This window comes from Meriones unguiculatus, chromosome 4, assembly GCF_030254825.1.
Source record: "Meriones unguiculatus strain TT.TT164.6M chromosome 4, Bangor_MerUng_6.1, whole genome shotgun sequence".
Lineage (NCBI taxonomy): Eukaryota > Metazoa > Chordata > Mammalia > Rodentia > Muridae > Meriones > Meriones unguiculatus.
The window spans coordinates 45,043,200-45,059,939 of NC_083352.1; the positions used below are offsets into that span (position 1 = coordinate 45,043,200).

General features: G+C 40.0%; 1 protein-coding gene across 1 annotated transcript in view; it reads right to left on the reverse strand.

The window, feature by feature from the left end:
• Neil3 (nei like DNA glycosylase 3) overlaps positions 1 to 16,740 on the reverse strand; it is a 52,658-nt gene that overhangs the window by 18,316 nt on the left and 17,602 nt on the right. The window contains exons 3-5 of the mRNA XM_021664158.2: positions 3,280 to 3,414; positions 2,594 to 2,807; positions 138 to 212 (exon numbers count right to left, since the gene is read on the reverse strand). Coding sequence (XP_021519833.1) covers positions 138 to 212; positions 2,594 to 2,807; positions 3,280 to 3,414 — 424 coding nt within the window. The remainder of the gene's footprint in view (positions 1 to 137; positions 213 to 2,593; positions 2,808 to 3,279; positions 3,415 to 16,740) is intronic.

Below are 16,740 nucleotides of genomic sequence, written 5' to 3' on the forward strand. Positions count from 1 at the left end.
CACTAATTGTGCCTGCCCTTCACGTGCCACTCTTGTACTCTTACCACTAGAGGGCTCCCTACCGCTGCAAGACCCTGGTAAAGGCAAAAGGCAACCACATGGTTGCATTGCACAGGGTTGAAAATCTTTGCTCTTACCCTGTAGAAGAGAATGCTGAAATCACGGATCATCTTCACAAGGTGCTGGGTCTGTTTGTCTGACAGCTGACACACCTTAATAGAGAAACATAATTTCATAATTTACTAACGACTATAACAATACCTCACCAGTTCTCTTAAACAGAACTACAGATGTAAAAATCCGGCACCTCTCCCAGTCCACTGATAGGGGAGGTCCTCCTCCCCTTCCCTCTGACCCTAGTCTATCAGGTCTCAACAGGAGTGGCTGCATTGTTTTCTTTTGTGGCCTGGTAAGGCCGTTTTCCTCTCTGGGGAAGGTGATCAAAGAGCAGGCCAATCAGTTCATGTCAGAGACAGCCCCTGTCCCCATTACTATGGAGGCCATTTGAATACTGAACTGCCATAGGCCACTTCTGTGCAGGGGTTCCAAGCCATCTCCATGAGTGGTCCTTGCATGAGTGGGGAAGAGGGAGAGTGGGATTGGGAGGAAAGGAGGGAAGAAGGTACGGGGGGATAGAAAGTGAATAAACTGTAATTAATAAAAATAAAAATAATAAAAAAAATCGGGCACATTCGCTTTCTTTACTGCGTTCTCGTATTTGCTAGATAAGCCATCATCCATGCCCTTGGTTCTGTTCCGAAAACATTCTCCAGAGAAGCCTAAGTGATCTTAAAAAGCTCATTTCTTTTAAAGCTTATTATTTTAGTATTGCTGCATTAAACTAAGTTTTTCTCAGTGCTATAAAGCAGAATCTAACCTAAAATTATCATTAACTCGTTTCTTTTAAATTTTAATTTCTAATGATTTGGATTTTATCAAAACCAGCCAGAAACTATGTGCAAAACACAAAGAGGTACACATGGACATATATAAAAAAAAGTTACTTAATATATTCTACTTAGTAGAAATAGTTGATACAGTTAGAATTTAGTTAGTAGTAACAAATCTGGATAGGAGCCTTAAATGCATACTAAGAAGAAACAAATAGATGGATGCTGCCATTTCAGTCTCTCCCTTCTCCGTACCTTATTCAGCTAGTCACTATTCTTTAACATCTCTCTCTACTAATTCTGCCTCCTAGAAAAACAAGAGCTCAAGTCTCTTCAGTTAGGGAAAAAAAAAGTTCCATTCCTTATCCTAGTATCCCATTCTAAAAGTCTAATTCTTTTCTCTTCGTGCCAATCTAAGCTAATTGAACAAGGCCTTTGAATTCTCTTTTGCTCCCTTCTCGTCCATTCTTTAGTGCCGGCTACCTGAATTCCATCCTTATCATTCACTGGAACAGTTTTTTTTTTTTCTATTGTCAACAGCTATAGATGGGAATACATGCATGTGGTGAAGAGTATATATTTAATATGCCAGATAGAAAAAGCAAATGGTAAGCCTAATTCATTCATTCATACATTCCACAGATACCTCTCTAAAGGCAAAAACTCAGAATTTAGGAAACAGCAATAAAGGGAACAAACTTACCCCCATTACAGGTGACATGCTAGCTGAAGGAGTCACTTTTTTTTTAAATAAAAAACAATTAAGTGTTAATGAGTAAAATACATTTAAAAGTAAAATCAATATATGGTATAGGGAAAATAAAACCAAAGAATGCTAAGGACAATTGAGGGCAGGAAATGGGTCACTGCAGAGCTGACACTTGAAGCCAAGAGTTAAAGATAACTGGAATTTGGGGAGCAGTGGTTTTCAACCTTCCTGATGCTGCTACTCTTTAATACAGTTCCTTATGCTCTGATGACCCTCAACCATAAAATTATTTTCATTGCTACTGCACAACTGTAATTTTGCTTCTTTTAAGAATCATAATGTAATAGGTGTGCTTTCCAATGGCCTTAGGTGACCTCTGTAAAAAGATCATTTGATCTCTGAAGGGGTCTCAACCCACTGGTTGAAAACCACTACTGTATAGATATGTTGCTACAGCACAGGTTCCTGTTTCACATTGGATCCGTACAGACCTTAAAAACAAGTTAGAGCTCCTTCCCCCTAGGAGAGCAACAGAACCAAAAAATCTGGACACAGGGGTCTTTTCTAAGACTGATACTCCAACCAAGGACCATTCATGGAGATAACCTAGAACCCTTCCACAAATGTAGCCCATGGTAGCTCAGTGTCCAAGTGGGTTCCCTAGTAATGGGAACAGGGACTGTCTCTGACATAAACTGATTGGCCTGCTCTTTGATTACCTCCTGTTGAGGTGGGAACAGCCTCACCAGACCACAGAGGAAGACAATGCAGCCAGACCTGATGAGGGTCAGAGGGAAGGGTGGGAGGACCTCCCATATCAGTGGACTGGGGGAGGGGCATGGGAGGATTAGACGGAGGGCAGGTAGGAGTGGATGAGGGAGAAGGCAAAAGCTGGGATACAAAGTGAATAAACTCAATTAATAAAAAATAAATTATTTTTAAAAAGTAAAAAATAAAATAAACAAGTTAGAAACAAATTTTAAAATGCTTCTACCTTAACAGCTGGATGGAGACCACTGTCAAAGAGAGCTTCATTCTTGATGATGTTCCCTATGCCAGGCAACACTCTCTGATCCAGTAACACATCACATAGCATCCGATCTTTCTGCTTCTTAACTTCACTTTCTGCTCTTGAGAAACTGAACTTCGGTGAGCACACATCCAGTTCTTCCATCATTTTTATTCTCTGTTGGCTTTCCATTGAATTTCTATAGAAATATATATACAACACATTAACCTTAGGTCTGCCTTATAGTTTTGGAGGCTTTGATATATCTTATCAAACACTTATCTATGTTATAGCATGTGAGTTATTTGGGTGAACACTATGGCCCTAATAACGGTAGTTGAAGGTCCCTTTACAATGATGTTTTATCGATTATAAACGTTTTATTATGCAACATGTATGATGTCAAAACCAAACTGCGGATCCAGGCTCTGCTGTTTTGTAGCTAGAGTACTTGATACCATTATCAGAAACTTGCTTTACTAATCTTTATTCTCGTTGCTACAATTTCAGCATCTCTGCTAGTTCTTCTGTCACCAAAACCCTGCCCCCCCAAAAAAAAGTTCAAGTCCAGCTGAAGAAAAATAAACAAAAACAAATCTATTCCTTGTCCTAGTATCTCGTTTTTATTTTATTTAATTTTTTATTAAAGAGTTAAAAAAATTTTTTTTCACCTGAGTTCTACTGAAGAGTCAAAGAAACAGATCAAGTCATTGGTGAGCTGCACTTCAAATGCTGGAGAAGCCCCACCTCTATTTTCACACTTGCGTGGGTTAATCAAAACGGAGCCTTTCATTCCAAAATGAATCCTGAAACAGAGCCAGGCAATTTTTGAGTAACAGAAGCATATCATTATCACTTTATTTGCTTTTTAAAAATTGCTTATAATAACCAATAGTTATTTATAAAGAGGAAAAAAAACAGTAGATAAAATCACTTCCTAGAGAAACAGTGAGGTCTGAACCCTTAGATTTCCTAAGTTGGATAAAATATTTTTGTTCACAGAAGAGTCTAGCATTTTCCCATATTTACTTATTCAAAAGCATAAGCCTAAAATTGGTCATAGTTTGTTTATATATTCTACAAAGCCCCTGACATTCAGATTCCTTGTTTTGGCCACAGTGAATTGGAAGATTTACCTACTGCAACCGAAGGTTTACGGGATAACATATGCTTCTCTTGCCCACGGTTTGAACTAAGCATGAGACGTCTTCACACACGCACGAGCACACACATACAAACCTGCACACACACAGATTTGTGAGAGACACAGATGGAAGGAGGATGAGTCAGAAAAGATACCTTGTACGATTCTTTTCATTTTCAGTTACTTTTACACATATTGGGAAAAGGGTATTTATAAATATTTACAGTTCACTTCAAAGCCACAATAGTGATGAAAAATTTATAAACTTTCAGATTTTGAAGAACTGATTAACCTGTCCAGTTAAAAAGAAGTGATTTTGTGAAACCTCTGATGAAGATCAAAAATTATTCTCAAGATGAAATACTGTGTTCTGCCTTTCAAATCTGTTTCCTTATAGCTTTGTTGAGTTAATAAATATGGTTCTTTTGGCAGCGAATGTTACTGCTATGTGCTTCTAATTCCAAAGTACTGTGTCACAGTATTGTACAAGGTTAACAAGCCTAACTTTTAAGATGCGGGTTTTAAACTCTGTGTGCCCCACTATCAATCATAAACAAATTTTACATGACCCATAGTTCTTGACAGGAAAAATGTGTGCCTGTAAGTATTCCATAATTTAGCTTATGGAGGTTTAGCCCCAGTGAAAGGTGTACAACTGTCATGCCCAGAAGCCATCGTATCTAAAATCCTTTCAGCTGCATGGCTCATAAAGTGGATTCTAAATCACTTCCCATAATGAAACCACACCACATAAAAAACCTCAGAGGTTAAGACCCAAGTCAAACTCAGGAGTAGCACCAATAAGAACTAGAAACAAAGCAAGCACACCTTTGTCTTGAAAATACATTCAATTTAGGGGGAACATGCACATAAAACAACTACTTTATCTCTTATTAATTTGTGCTGATATTATTAAATTGCTAATTATGGTTGAGCTCCAATCCACAAATAAATGTTGCCTGTATTGTTACTTGCCGTTTACAGTAAGAATATATTGGCACCATGAAAATCTTTGAGGCAAGGCAGCATCCATGCTGTTCTAACAATCAACACTGAGGATTTATGCTCTATCTATCAGCTTGTGAGCCCATATTACATTCAGGAAAGATATTTCAAGAGAAAGCCAGCATTGAAAAAAAATGGGTAAGGAGAAAACAGTTAATTTTTTTTTTTTTAACGTAAATAAGTTTGCAAGACGTGTAAAGACCCAAAATACCAAACTAGAATAAAGAATGACAGGGCCAGGTGTGGTGGCATGTGCCTTTAATGCCAGCACTCAAGAGGCAGAGACAGGCAGATCTCTGTGAGTTCGGGGCTATCCTCGTCTATACAGTGAGTTCCAGACCAGCCAGGACTACATACAGACACTAGCCGCAGGAGAACAACAACAGCTGGACCAAAAAAACAAAGCCACTCTCCCACCTTCAGAAGAACAGGAAGAAGGGTGCACAAAAACCACCTCATAGACAAACTCAGCCAGGAAGCAGTTTTACAGGTGTGGAAGCTCAGTGATATTTGTGAGCTCACCCCCCAACCCCAACCTTATCACTGGTGACAGAGGGGGTGCTGTCTAATGTAGAAACAGACCCCTGCATGACTGTCCATCCCTGGAAGGATGTGTGGAAGTGCTGGAAGGTGAGAAACATGTATGCAGCAGGCTGTGTTAATTGCTCTCTTCAGTTCTGGAGTGTAACCCCAAACTGTGGCATATTCTGGGGAAGATATTCTACCCTTTATCCTTGAGCTACATCTTAGCCATTTTCTTTTAAAATTCATGTTGGTATAATATTCTTGTGAAATGTGCCCTCATTCACTTAAATGCTGATTTCTCTACCCCACTATTTGGTTTCAATCTGGACATTGCATTGTGCTGCTTGTTCTAAGCATCATCTCTCTCAAGTTTGTGTAAACATGTCATTTGTTCGCTGTAATTGTCAATTAAATAACCAGCCAATGCTGTGCAATGGAGAATAGGGTAAGACATCCTGGTCCGGAGAGAGAGAGGAAGTGAGTAGGAGTAAGAGTAGAGACTTGGAACCATGTAGAGGTATGAAACAGATATCACTAAAAGCATATATAATGGGTGAAATCTGAATGGTAGGAAACTATGTGGGCCTGGAGGTTTAGGATGGAGTAACTATTGCCCAGCATTGTGCTATAAGTTAATTAAACAAATCCCAGTCTCTGTGTGGTGATTTCGGTATACAGCTGGTTTAGGACTAACCGCTGCTTAACTAAAAGATACATCAACAGTAAATATTAATACCCACAACAAATTAATTTATTTATTGAGACAAGATCACACTGAGTTGTTTAGGATGGCCTGGAACTTTTCATTCCTCCTGCCTCCGCCTCCTGAGTGGCTGGAATCACAGATGTCCACCAGCAAGCCCAGTTAATGCAATGTTTTTTGTTTCTAAAACATGCAAAATAAACCTGTCCTGGTGGTGCAATCACAGCACTGCGGTGGGAGGTTGGGGGGTGAGATGGAGGCAGGAGGGTCAGAAGTTCAAGGTTCTTCAAACTTGCTCTACTATAAAGCAAGTTTGAAGCCAGCCTAGGCCTTCGATAACTGTGCCTCAAAGAAACCAACAAATCACTGTTGATTACATGTGTAATTTTTATGTCTTTATATATGATTCAAAATGTAGTATTTGTGTTGGGCTTGGGATGAAGCTCAGTGGTGGAATGCTTACCTACCATTTGAGAAGTCCCTGAGACCAACCCTCTGTTGTCTAAGTTTCCTCTGGGATTAAAGTACTCCATCCTGCAGGGAAGCTCCTTAAGCGGAAGGTAAAAAGCGCAAAATGGCTCCAAGACTTCCCTGAAACTGAGTAGTTTCTCTAGGACTCTCCCTGCCGGAGTAAGCAATACAAGCTCTCAGAAAGGCAAAGTCAAGCTGCGAAAAGACTCTTGAGACCAGAACAGTGGCCCCAAAGAAGCAGAAACCAGAAGAGCTGCCCATAAGAGGTTTAGACCAACTGAGGCACCTGGAAAGGACACTCTTGAACCTGCTGAACAGCCTGCAGGCTGTGCAGTGTGCTCCAGGCTCCCAGCTTTTCTGAGCTGTCACACATGCAAGAGTGGGCTTTGGAGACACAGCTGTTTTTCAGTCATTTCTGCTCCTAAAAATAACCCATCATCCATACTCCATGAGTAACCCCAATAAAACTCATTGGTTCACCAATTCATATTTTGGTGGCATCCATACGTAATCTGTCTGTAATAGACTCCTTGTCTGGAGTGAGAGGACATATGTATTGTATTTCTCCAGGAAATAAAATACATACAATACCTTTAGCATCACATATACATACAAATAAAAGTAGAAAACCTTCCAGGAAGATATACAGCCAAGTAGTGATTCATGGAGAAAAGTGTGACTTCTGCATCTGGTCTGGGAAGGGATATTTTACTTTACAAACATGCTGATGTGTCCTGAACACTTACCATTTTGTTATTTAAATAACAGAGAACTATGAGCCAAAACCCAGAGTCCCTGGCTGGTCTCTCCTTCAGCTTTGCCAGATCTTCCCTTTAACCCTTAAAATTCCCCATATGGAGATAAGACTCACCTGATTTCTTCCTTAGAGGCTCTCAAGGCCTCCATGGCACCCCACATTGTTGGTCAGTGTTGCAGTTTGCCTGTGGGATAGACAGACAAGTCCTGCCTTTTCCTTGCTGTGCAGCTTCCTTGCTGTGGCTTAGCCTCTCTGAATTCACATAACTAAAACAAGACAGAATGCTGTGTCTTCCAGTCCTAGAGGTGTACAGCAAACTGAGAGACTGGATGAGAAGCAAAAGGCTTAATTTTAATGAAGACGGATTGAACACACAGAGGAAGCAGACAAGAAAGTGACAGGACCCAGGTATCTGAGGATGAGAAGGCCTTCAGGAATGTTTTTAACTTACAGAAGCCCGAAAAGGCCCCACATAAACCTGGGGACTAGTCACAGTTTCTTAGACCACAAGGTGATATGCCAATTGCATTTCAACACCAGCTTCCTACATCTGCCTCAACTTCTCGGCCTCTTCTTTGTTTGGGGCTTCTTGCAGTGCCAGCACAAAGCCAGGCTTTAGTATTTTCCTGGGACACATTTGAATACACACCCAGCGACTTGTAGTTTGCCACGGTGCTGGTGCTAGAGGCAACTAGGTGGACTGAGTTGTGGCAGCCATACTGTGGGCCTGAAGTAACATACCCCACCCCTAAGGATGGGAGAGGTGTGTATGTGAACTCAACTGCCACATTTATTACCCTTAATCATTACAGGCCTCATGATGGTGTCTGCCCCAGGGGCGGGGCTGACTGTCTGTCATCTGTTAAATTCATGTGTTAAATCTGTTAAATGCTCTTTCCATTTACCAACACTGACTGGAGCCTTCCACTCCTTCCTCAATACTGTCAGCTGGCCACTCTCCACAATGCGTTTATTTTGTTTGTTTGTTTGTTTGTTTTGTTTTCCTCCCTCACAATCTTGCACCCATTCACTATTTTTGTTGCTTCCAGATCAAATGTGAAAGACTTACATAGACCTCCTGGGTTTGCTTTTTAGCATCTGCCAGGGCTTCTTAGGCCTCAGACAGCAACCTGAATTTTTCTGCCTCCTGGCTGTTTGGTGAGTTCTTGTTGGGCTGCCAGTGCAAGGCCAGACTGCAATATGCTTCATTAATTTCCTTGAAGGAGGCATTTGATCTCACACCTATCAAAGAGTAATAGTTTGCCATTGTGGTGTAGGGACGGGGTGGACTGAATCTGTAATCTGGAGCTCAGTGTGTTATGGAGCCTGGCAGACAAAGATCTCCTGGGGGCGGGGCCTACACTGAGGTCACAGAGTGCCCTTTCAGAGTTAGAGCCCACGGCACAGCCTATAGCTACTGCTTAACCCAGAGTAGCACCACCTACACTGAGAGGGGCCAGGGAAGGGGAAGAGCAGTATTTTTTCCTAGGGAACTTGGGGAGTTCCAGTGTGCGCTGGGGGTAGAAGGATAGATGGGCTAGGTCAACAGCAGGCAGCCTCCACCCTCTCCACGGAGCAAGCCTACCACAGCCATTCCTGTTCTGCCCTTCAAGAATTGAGCCATCCTATTTTTACCACCGGCCTTAGCTTCCCCAGCTTCACGAAAGCAAAAATAAGGTGGGAGGAGGGAAGGACCTAGTGGGAGGATGCAGGCAGGCAGGCCCAGAACCACCCCACTGCATCCCACAGGCAGCCTTCAGCCCTACAGGAAAAGGACTTAGAAAGAAGGCGCTTGCTCAGCAACGGGCACTAGAAGGACCACTCTTTATTGTATGGCTTCTCAAAGGAACCTGTACCTGCTTCCTTCCTGTCGTCCTTACAGGAGGTCTGTAAGGAGCTGGAGTTCTGAAGCCATCAGAGCAGTGGAAAGCAACGACAACCCACCAAGCCCAATCAGCACACAACTACTTCCTAGATTCACTCAGTTCCATACTCTAAAGACACTACAGAAAAGTCATTACCATTTTTAATTTTAAATATTTTGTAAAGCTCTTCTAGAAATTTATGCAGGATTTTATGTATACATGCGTGTATTCATATATACAGATTATAATGAATGTATACGCTTATACATGTTTATGTGATACAAGAAATAAAAGACAGAATATCAACTGTGAAATAGGAAAGTAATTTTAATTAAATAGTACTTATAGTTATTTTACATTATATAATCACTCATTGATATATTAAATGACCTAGTACTAAGACACATGAACAGATGAAGTTTTAAAAAATTTAACTAAAAAATATCAGAGATAAATTCTTCAACAAGCAGATTAACAAACTGCACGTACAAATGAAATTAAACATAATGACAGAAATTAAAAAAAGATTGACTTACACACTAAACAACAACAACAACAAACTACTGCTGTTTTCTGTGTCTACTGTTCTTTTTTCCTGCAGACTAAAATTTTTTACCAGCTATTTATTCCACTGTGAGACAGACAGACTTCTCTCAATGTTGTGTGTCTGCTGTGTTGGATTCTCATGGCTTTGTTCATTTGTTTCCTTTAAAGTCTTTATCGTTCCTTCATTTTCAATACATTCTTTTGGTGAGTTTAGAATTCTCACTTGAGAAGTTTATTGTTCTGGCAATTTAGAGGCTTCCCTGCTGTCTTCTGTCTTGCAGAGTTTCTGATGAAAACCCCAATGCATTTTTCAACTTTGTTTCTTCATATGTCTTTTAACCTAGTTGTTTCCAGGATTTTTCTTCATCTGTGGTTTTTAGCACAATGACTTGGTATGTGTGAGGGATATTTGTTTTTATTTGAGGTTCTTTGAACTTCTACTATGTAGGGTTTGCTAAGGAAAATCCCAGCAATTTAACTCTATAAAAACATCTCTTCTTCCTTGGGGGTTACAGTTACAAGTATTTGTTTTAGACCATCTGACTTATCACAAATCTTCATTCATTCTGTACAAAACTTCTCTGTCTTTGTTAATTTGTGTGTTGTTGTGAAGAACCTCTGACAAAACAACCTAAGGAGGAGGAAAGGCTTGTTTTGACTCAAACTTCAAGGATGTATACATATATATCCCTATGGTTGCAGTATGTATCTCTATCAAGGCCGTGTATATCCATATCCAGGCAGTATATATATATATCTATAGAGGCAGTCAGAGCTTGACAAATCTTTCTATATTATCTCTGCAATAAGGAAGAAGAAAGCCATTTGTGTTCTGTTCAGCTATCTTCCTCCTTTTCATGCAGCCCAGGACCCAAGTTACTCTTCTTTGCACAGTTTTCATAGTTCATTTAACTTCATCAAGATAATCCTTTACAGGCATGGCTAGAGGATAATCTAATCTAGATAATCTTTCATAGGTAGGCCCAGAAGCTTATCTTCTAGGTGATTCTAGATCTTGTCAAGTTGAGAATATTAATCATATTGATTATTACAGTTTTTTAATGTTATCTGCTATGCTTTCTCCCTTCTTCAAAGGCCTTCAAACACACTGAGGAAGATAATAGTGTATCAGTACAAATTTACATAAAAATCAAATAGGACAGGAAAATTAACAATTCATTGGAAGACAGTATTATCCTAATACCAGAATTAAATAGAAAAGTATATAATAACAAAATTTTAAGCCAACATCTTTCATTGTTTTATGAAAACAAATAAAAACATTCTCAGTGAAAGAAACCTAGCAATATGTAAAAAGGAGAACCAACATAATGAAGTAAAGGGTACAATATACATATGATAAGAATTAATCTGTATTATTCACCATGTATGTGAACTGAAAGGAAAAGAGCATCAGCACAGAGTATGCCCTCAAACACTCTTTTCTATTCCCACATCAAGGGGCAGTAAAAGACTTGAACATGTAGATAAGGGCTCCCTGGAGGGCCTCAGAACCGAAACAAGGAAGCATGATCTAGAACAAGTTGTATTATTTAGAACAGACCTGTTTTCCTGGATGTTCAGTTATTTCTTGAAGGGCTGGGCATACAATGGCAAAGGAAGTTGAGCTAATGCCACCGTGATTAGTTTAAAACTCTACTCCTTGCATTAAGGAAAGTAAGGGAGCAAGCACTTTCCGTCCACTAGATTACACCAGCGTTGTGACGGCAGCACTCTCTGTTCAGTGTGAACAAAGGACTAGGGATTCTGGCGAGGACCCATGAGGGACAAAAATGCTTCTTGTCCAGCAGGCTACCACTGGACCTGAGCAGTGCTATAGAGCAGATAGTGGTCAACTCTTCACCTGTTAGCTTCCTTGTTAGCAGCTTTCAATAAACTGTTTTAGCTCCCAAACCCCCCTGCTTTGTTTTAACCTGTCTGCCAATGACCTATCCCCACTGCACTAGTGCAACGATGCCGTAGATGTTATACCATATACACAAGAAAGGTCCTACTTGATGCAGGAAAAAATTGAAGTGAAGCAAATATCAAAGAGAATAAGGGCAAGTTATCTCACGGTCTCTTCAACATCACAGCAGGGGTCCTAGTTAGTGAAAAATGGAGAAATAAAATATGTTTGGGAAGGAAAGAGTAAAAACATCTCATTAATAAATGGCATAACTGTTTACATAGATTTCCCACCTTAAAATAGAGCAAAACACATCATATATGCCAAGATATGCAATAAGAAAGCCAGAATAATTGAGGTCAGCAAAGTTGCAGGATACAAGGTCAAGGCACACTCAAAAGCTTTACTAGAGATGAACTGAAAGTTCAAATTTTTAAAAGAGCATCCTTTTTAATAATAGTCAACTGTTCTAGATAACGTTGACCGTCAGCTTGACACAACCTAGACTCATCTATGAGAAAAAGCCTCAGCTGAGAGCTTGCCAGGGTTAGGTTGGAGTGTGGGCATATCTGGGGCATGCTCTTGATGACTAATTAGTGTAAGAGGGCCTAGCCCACAGTGTGTGGTACCATCCCCAGGCAAATGATCCTGGGCTATAAAAGAAAGCTGCCTAAGTGTGAGCCAGTAAGCAGTGTTTCTCCATCGTTTTGTTTCACTTCCTGCTAGAATTACTGTCCAACTTCCCTCAATGATGAACCATAGCCTGGAATTGTAAACTAAAATAAACCTATTCTTACCTAAGGTGCTTTGGTCATAGTGTTCATTAGACCAAAAGAATGCAACTAAAAGCATCAACTTACCTAGAAATATAAACCATGCCTGAAACTTAAAACTAGAAACACAGAGAAAAGAAAAGAAAAAAAAAAAAAAAGACCTAATAAACATGTGTTCTGTGTTAATAGGGCAGGTCACAATATTGTTAACCTAACAACAATCAGCCAGTGATACACAAATTCAGTATAAACTCTGTCAAACCTTCAAGTATCCTTAGACAGACTTCTGTAGCAATCAAAAAGCTTAGTCTAAAATTTGAAAAATGCTAAGAAATAAAATAGCAAGAATAATCCTGAGTGCAGTGCTTAGCCTCGCATCCTGAGCGTATCATTTTAGCTTTTTATGGTATCCAACCATGCTTGGGGAGAATGTCCTGCTTCAATGGCTGTAAAGGCCTGAATGATCATGGCTGCATCACACTGTTGTGAGACTCTAATCTTGCATATATACCACAGGCAAACCAAGGAGACCAACACCAGAAGGCCTGCTAACACTCCCATGCCCGCCGCTTTGGACCCAGAGAAGAGCATGTCTGATTGCATGCGGGTTGATGCCCCAGGTCCCGCCTCTGAGAAAAAGGTATCGGACTGGTCTGATGCTCTTTGGGTGGATGACACCTAAATGAACATCAGTACAAAGTCCCAATTTATTTCTAATATCAGAGATCAGACCTCTACTCTTGCCTGATGCGTCTAAAACAAAAAGGGGGAACTGTAGAGAGCTGCGGAATGCTATGCCTTAAAGATGGAGCTGGTTTCCGCCTTCCACCTTCCCGATGGTGAGTGCTCTCTGTCACGAACAACTCCACATTTGGCTAAGGCCGAGGATCTGGCTTGCTTCCATGTATGTGGACCTATCTGCATTGCCCCCGTGGCACGCCTGGGTTGGCTACCCAGAGGCTATTTAAGCTGTGGGCTGGCTTTCCCCGGGGTCCGAGGATTGTTCAATGTTCCTGAATAAACTGCATTGAAAAAAAAAAAAAAGATATGAAAAAAAAAAAAGAATAATCCTGAAAGAAAATGGAAATCTATTACTATTAAAGCTTCCTAAAATATATGCACATTTAAATTTAATACAGAGCTACCGTATCATGGGGAAAACAAAACCCAAAGTAGACATTATATGCTACCAAATAAACCTCCAGTATTAGGAAAGGATGACATCTTTTTGTGTCATTGGGAAAACTGGTCCCAAGATCTTTCCCCCAAACATTACAGGCTATCACCAAACTGGATGGTAAGATACTGTTGCTGAAGATACCACATAGTGAGAGTATAGAAAATTAAGAAATCCAGCTGGTACTCAACTGCAAGCTTCTACTGGCTAGAGTTCATAGTACTAGAAGCTATTATACACATAACTGCAAGAGGAAAGGAGTCATGAATCTCACCCAACTTTGAACCCTGTAAACAATATACCCATTGCTACAATAGTAACAGGAATGTGATGGGAGCAACTGAACACTTTTTTTTTTTAATTTGTACTTAAGGCCCACTGTATTAGACAGAACCCAAACCTGACATTATTAATAAAGCCAAATACCTGAGACTAACTAGGTTACAGGCGCTATAGGATACCTACTACTATTATTTTGCTCAATGAACAAAGCAATAAAATGCTTCCTGATGACATATTGTTGTAACATAGATGAGTATATCACTAAACCCTAGTAGAAGCAGCTTCTTGTTGATGGTAATTAACACAGAGACCCATACTTGGACAACAAGCAATAAGTAAGAGACTTTAGAGTGTTCAACCCTATAAGGGATGTCTTCATCACATCCTTCCCCTCAAGACCCAGGGATCTATATGGAGGTAGTGGACAGAAAGATTGTAAGAGCCAGAGGTGGTGGATTACTTCAAGGACACAGTGTTTTCTACACACACCAGGAAAGGTGTACATATGAACTCAGAGACTGTAACAGCATGCAGAAGTAATGCATAAGTTCAAAGAAGGCAAAATCCCAGGATGGAGAGAAGAAAGCCCTATCTAAGAACTATTCACAATTGATAGCTTTGGGGAGAGATCTTCAATTGAGTATTTAGAGTATCACTAGATATATCATCCAGACTTCAGAGCAGGCCCCATGCTTAGGAAAAGCTGGGCAAAACAAACAGAACTTCATTTTTTGTTTATTTAAAGAGAGAAAAAGAATATGAAGTTTGCTAGGTAGAGTGGGTGGAAAGGCCTGGAAGTAGATGGGGGAAGGGAAAGAACAGAATCAAAATATATTGTAAGAAATTCTAGGGGCTGGAGAGATGGCACAGAGGTTAAGAGCACTGGCTGCTATTACAGAGGTCCTGAGTTCAATTCCCAGCAACCACATGGTGACTCACAGCCATCTATAATGAGATATGGTGCTCTCTTCTGGCTTGCAGATGTACATGCAGACAGAACACTGTATACATAATAAATGACTAAATAAATAAATAAATCTTAAAAAAAAAGAAATTCTCAAAGAATAAATAAAATGAATAAAGCAAGATGATTCATCTACCGTATTTGAACTTACTTCAATAGTTCTTTAAGATACTGTATTTAATGAAAATGAATATCTGAATCCATTTAACAATATGGTGGGCTCAGAAATACACATATGAGGTCAGCTGTTTCTCAATTACATTCAAAGAACTTTACTAGAGAAATGGTAATCCCTACAACAAAGGTCTCAGGACGATTGGATGTAAACAGGGAGAAAACAGCAAATAACAACAAAAAAACACAACACTTGACTTGTACTCTATTCAAAGTTAACTCAGACTACGTCAATATCCTAATTTTAAGTGCTAAGACAGTAAAAAAAATACAAAAATAAAACGAAGCAAGTGAATTTGTAGTGGGGAACATTTCAAACTTTTTACAAAATGTTTGATCCCAAGAAGAAAACAATAATTTAGAAGTCATTAATATTAAAAATAGTTGATCTTGCAAAGACATGATTAAGAAAATGAAGAGACAGGACACAGACCAGGAGCAGCTACTTGTCAAAAATATATATGAAACAAAGCCTTACATCCAGCAACACATATGGAGCTGGAGATATGGCTCAGTGGGTAAGAACATTTGCTTTATAAGCATGAAGGCCTGAGCATGAGTCCACCGCACGCATGGAAAACACCAGGCATGGTTGTGAACACCTATAATCCCAGCACCTGGGCAGAGACAGTGAATCTCAGAAGCTCACTGGATAGATAATAAGGTCAAATGACAAGTTCAGTGAGAATTCTTATATCTAAGCAATATAGTGGAGATCTATAGTTTCCGACATTTTCCTCAGGCCTCCCTCCTCACATGTGTAAACATCTATAGTCATATGCATTCATCAAACACATATACACAAACAAACAAACAAACACAAAAAGAAATCCAATCAAGGGCTAGAGAGATGGTTCAACTTTTTTTAAAAACAATATTTCATTAATTCTCTGAGAATTTTATAAAATGTGTTTTGAACATATCCCCTCTGTAATTCCTCCTAGATCCACCCCAACTCTTATACCTTCTTATACCTTCCAACTCTGTATTTTTTTATAATTTTTTTCTTTACAATTTATTCATTATATATCCCAATTGAAGCCCCCTCTCTCAACTTTCCCAGTCCCATCCTCTCTTCCTCTTCCTCTCATCTCCTTCCCTTAGTCCACTGAAAGGGGGAGTACTTCACCACTGCCATCTGCCTATAACTTGTTAAGTCTCATCAGAGCTGCCTGGATACTCTTCCTCCATGGCCTGGCAAGGCTGCATCACCAGGGGCAAGTGGTCAAAGAGAAGTCAACTGAGTTCATGACAGAGACATCCCCTGTTCCCCTCACTCAGAGATCCATATGGAGAATGAACTACCAATTGGCCACATCTGAGCAGGGGGTCTAGGTCCTCTCCATGCATGGTCCTCCATTGGTGCATCAGTCTCTTCAGAACCCCCTGGGCTCAGATCCTTTAGTCTTGTTGGTCTCCTTGTGGGGTCCCTGTCCTCTTGCCAAAGATGTTAAAACCACACAATGGAAAAAAAGATAGCATCTTCAACAAATGGTGCTGGTCTAATTGGAAGTCCACATGTAGAAAAATGCAAATAGACCCGTATCTATCACCTTGCACAAATTAAAATACAAGTGGATTAAAGATCTCAACATAAAACCAGACACACCAAATCTGTTGGAAGAAAAATTGGGAAAGAGCCTCGAACTCATTAGCAGAGGAGACAATTTCCTGAACACAACACCAATAGCTCTGGTTCTAAGATCTACAATTAATAAACGGGACCTTATGGAACTGAAAAGCTTCTATAAAGCAAAGGACACTGTCATAACAAAATGACAGCCTACAGACTGGGAAAAGATCTTCACCAACTCTACGTCCAATAGTGGGCTAATAT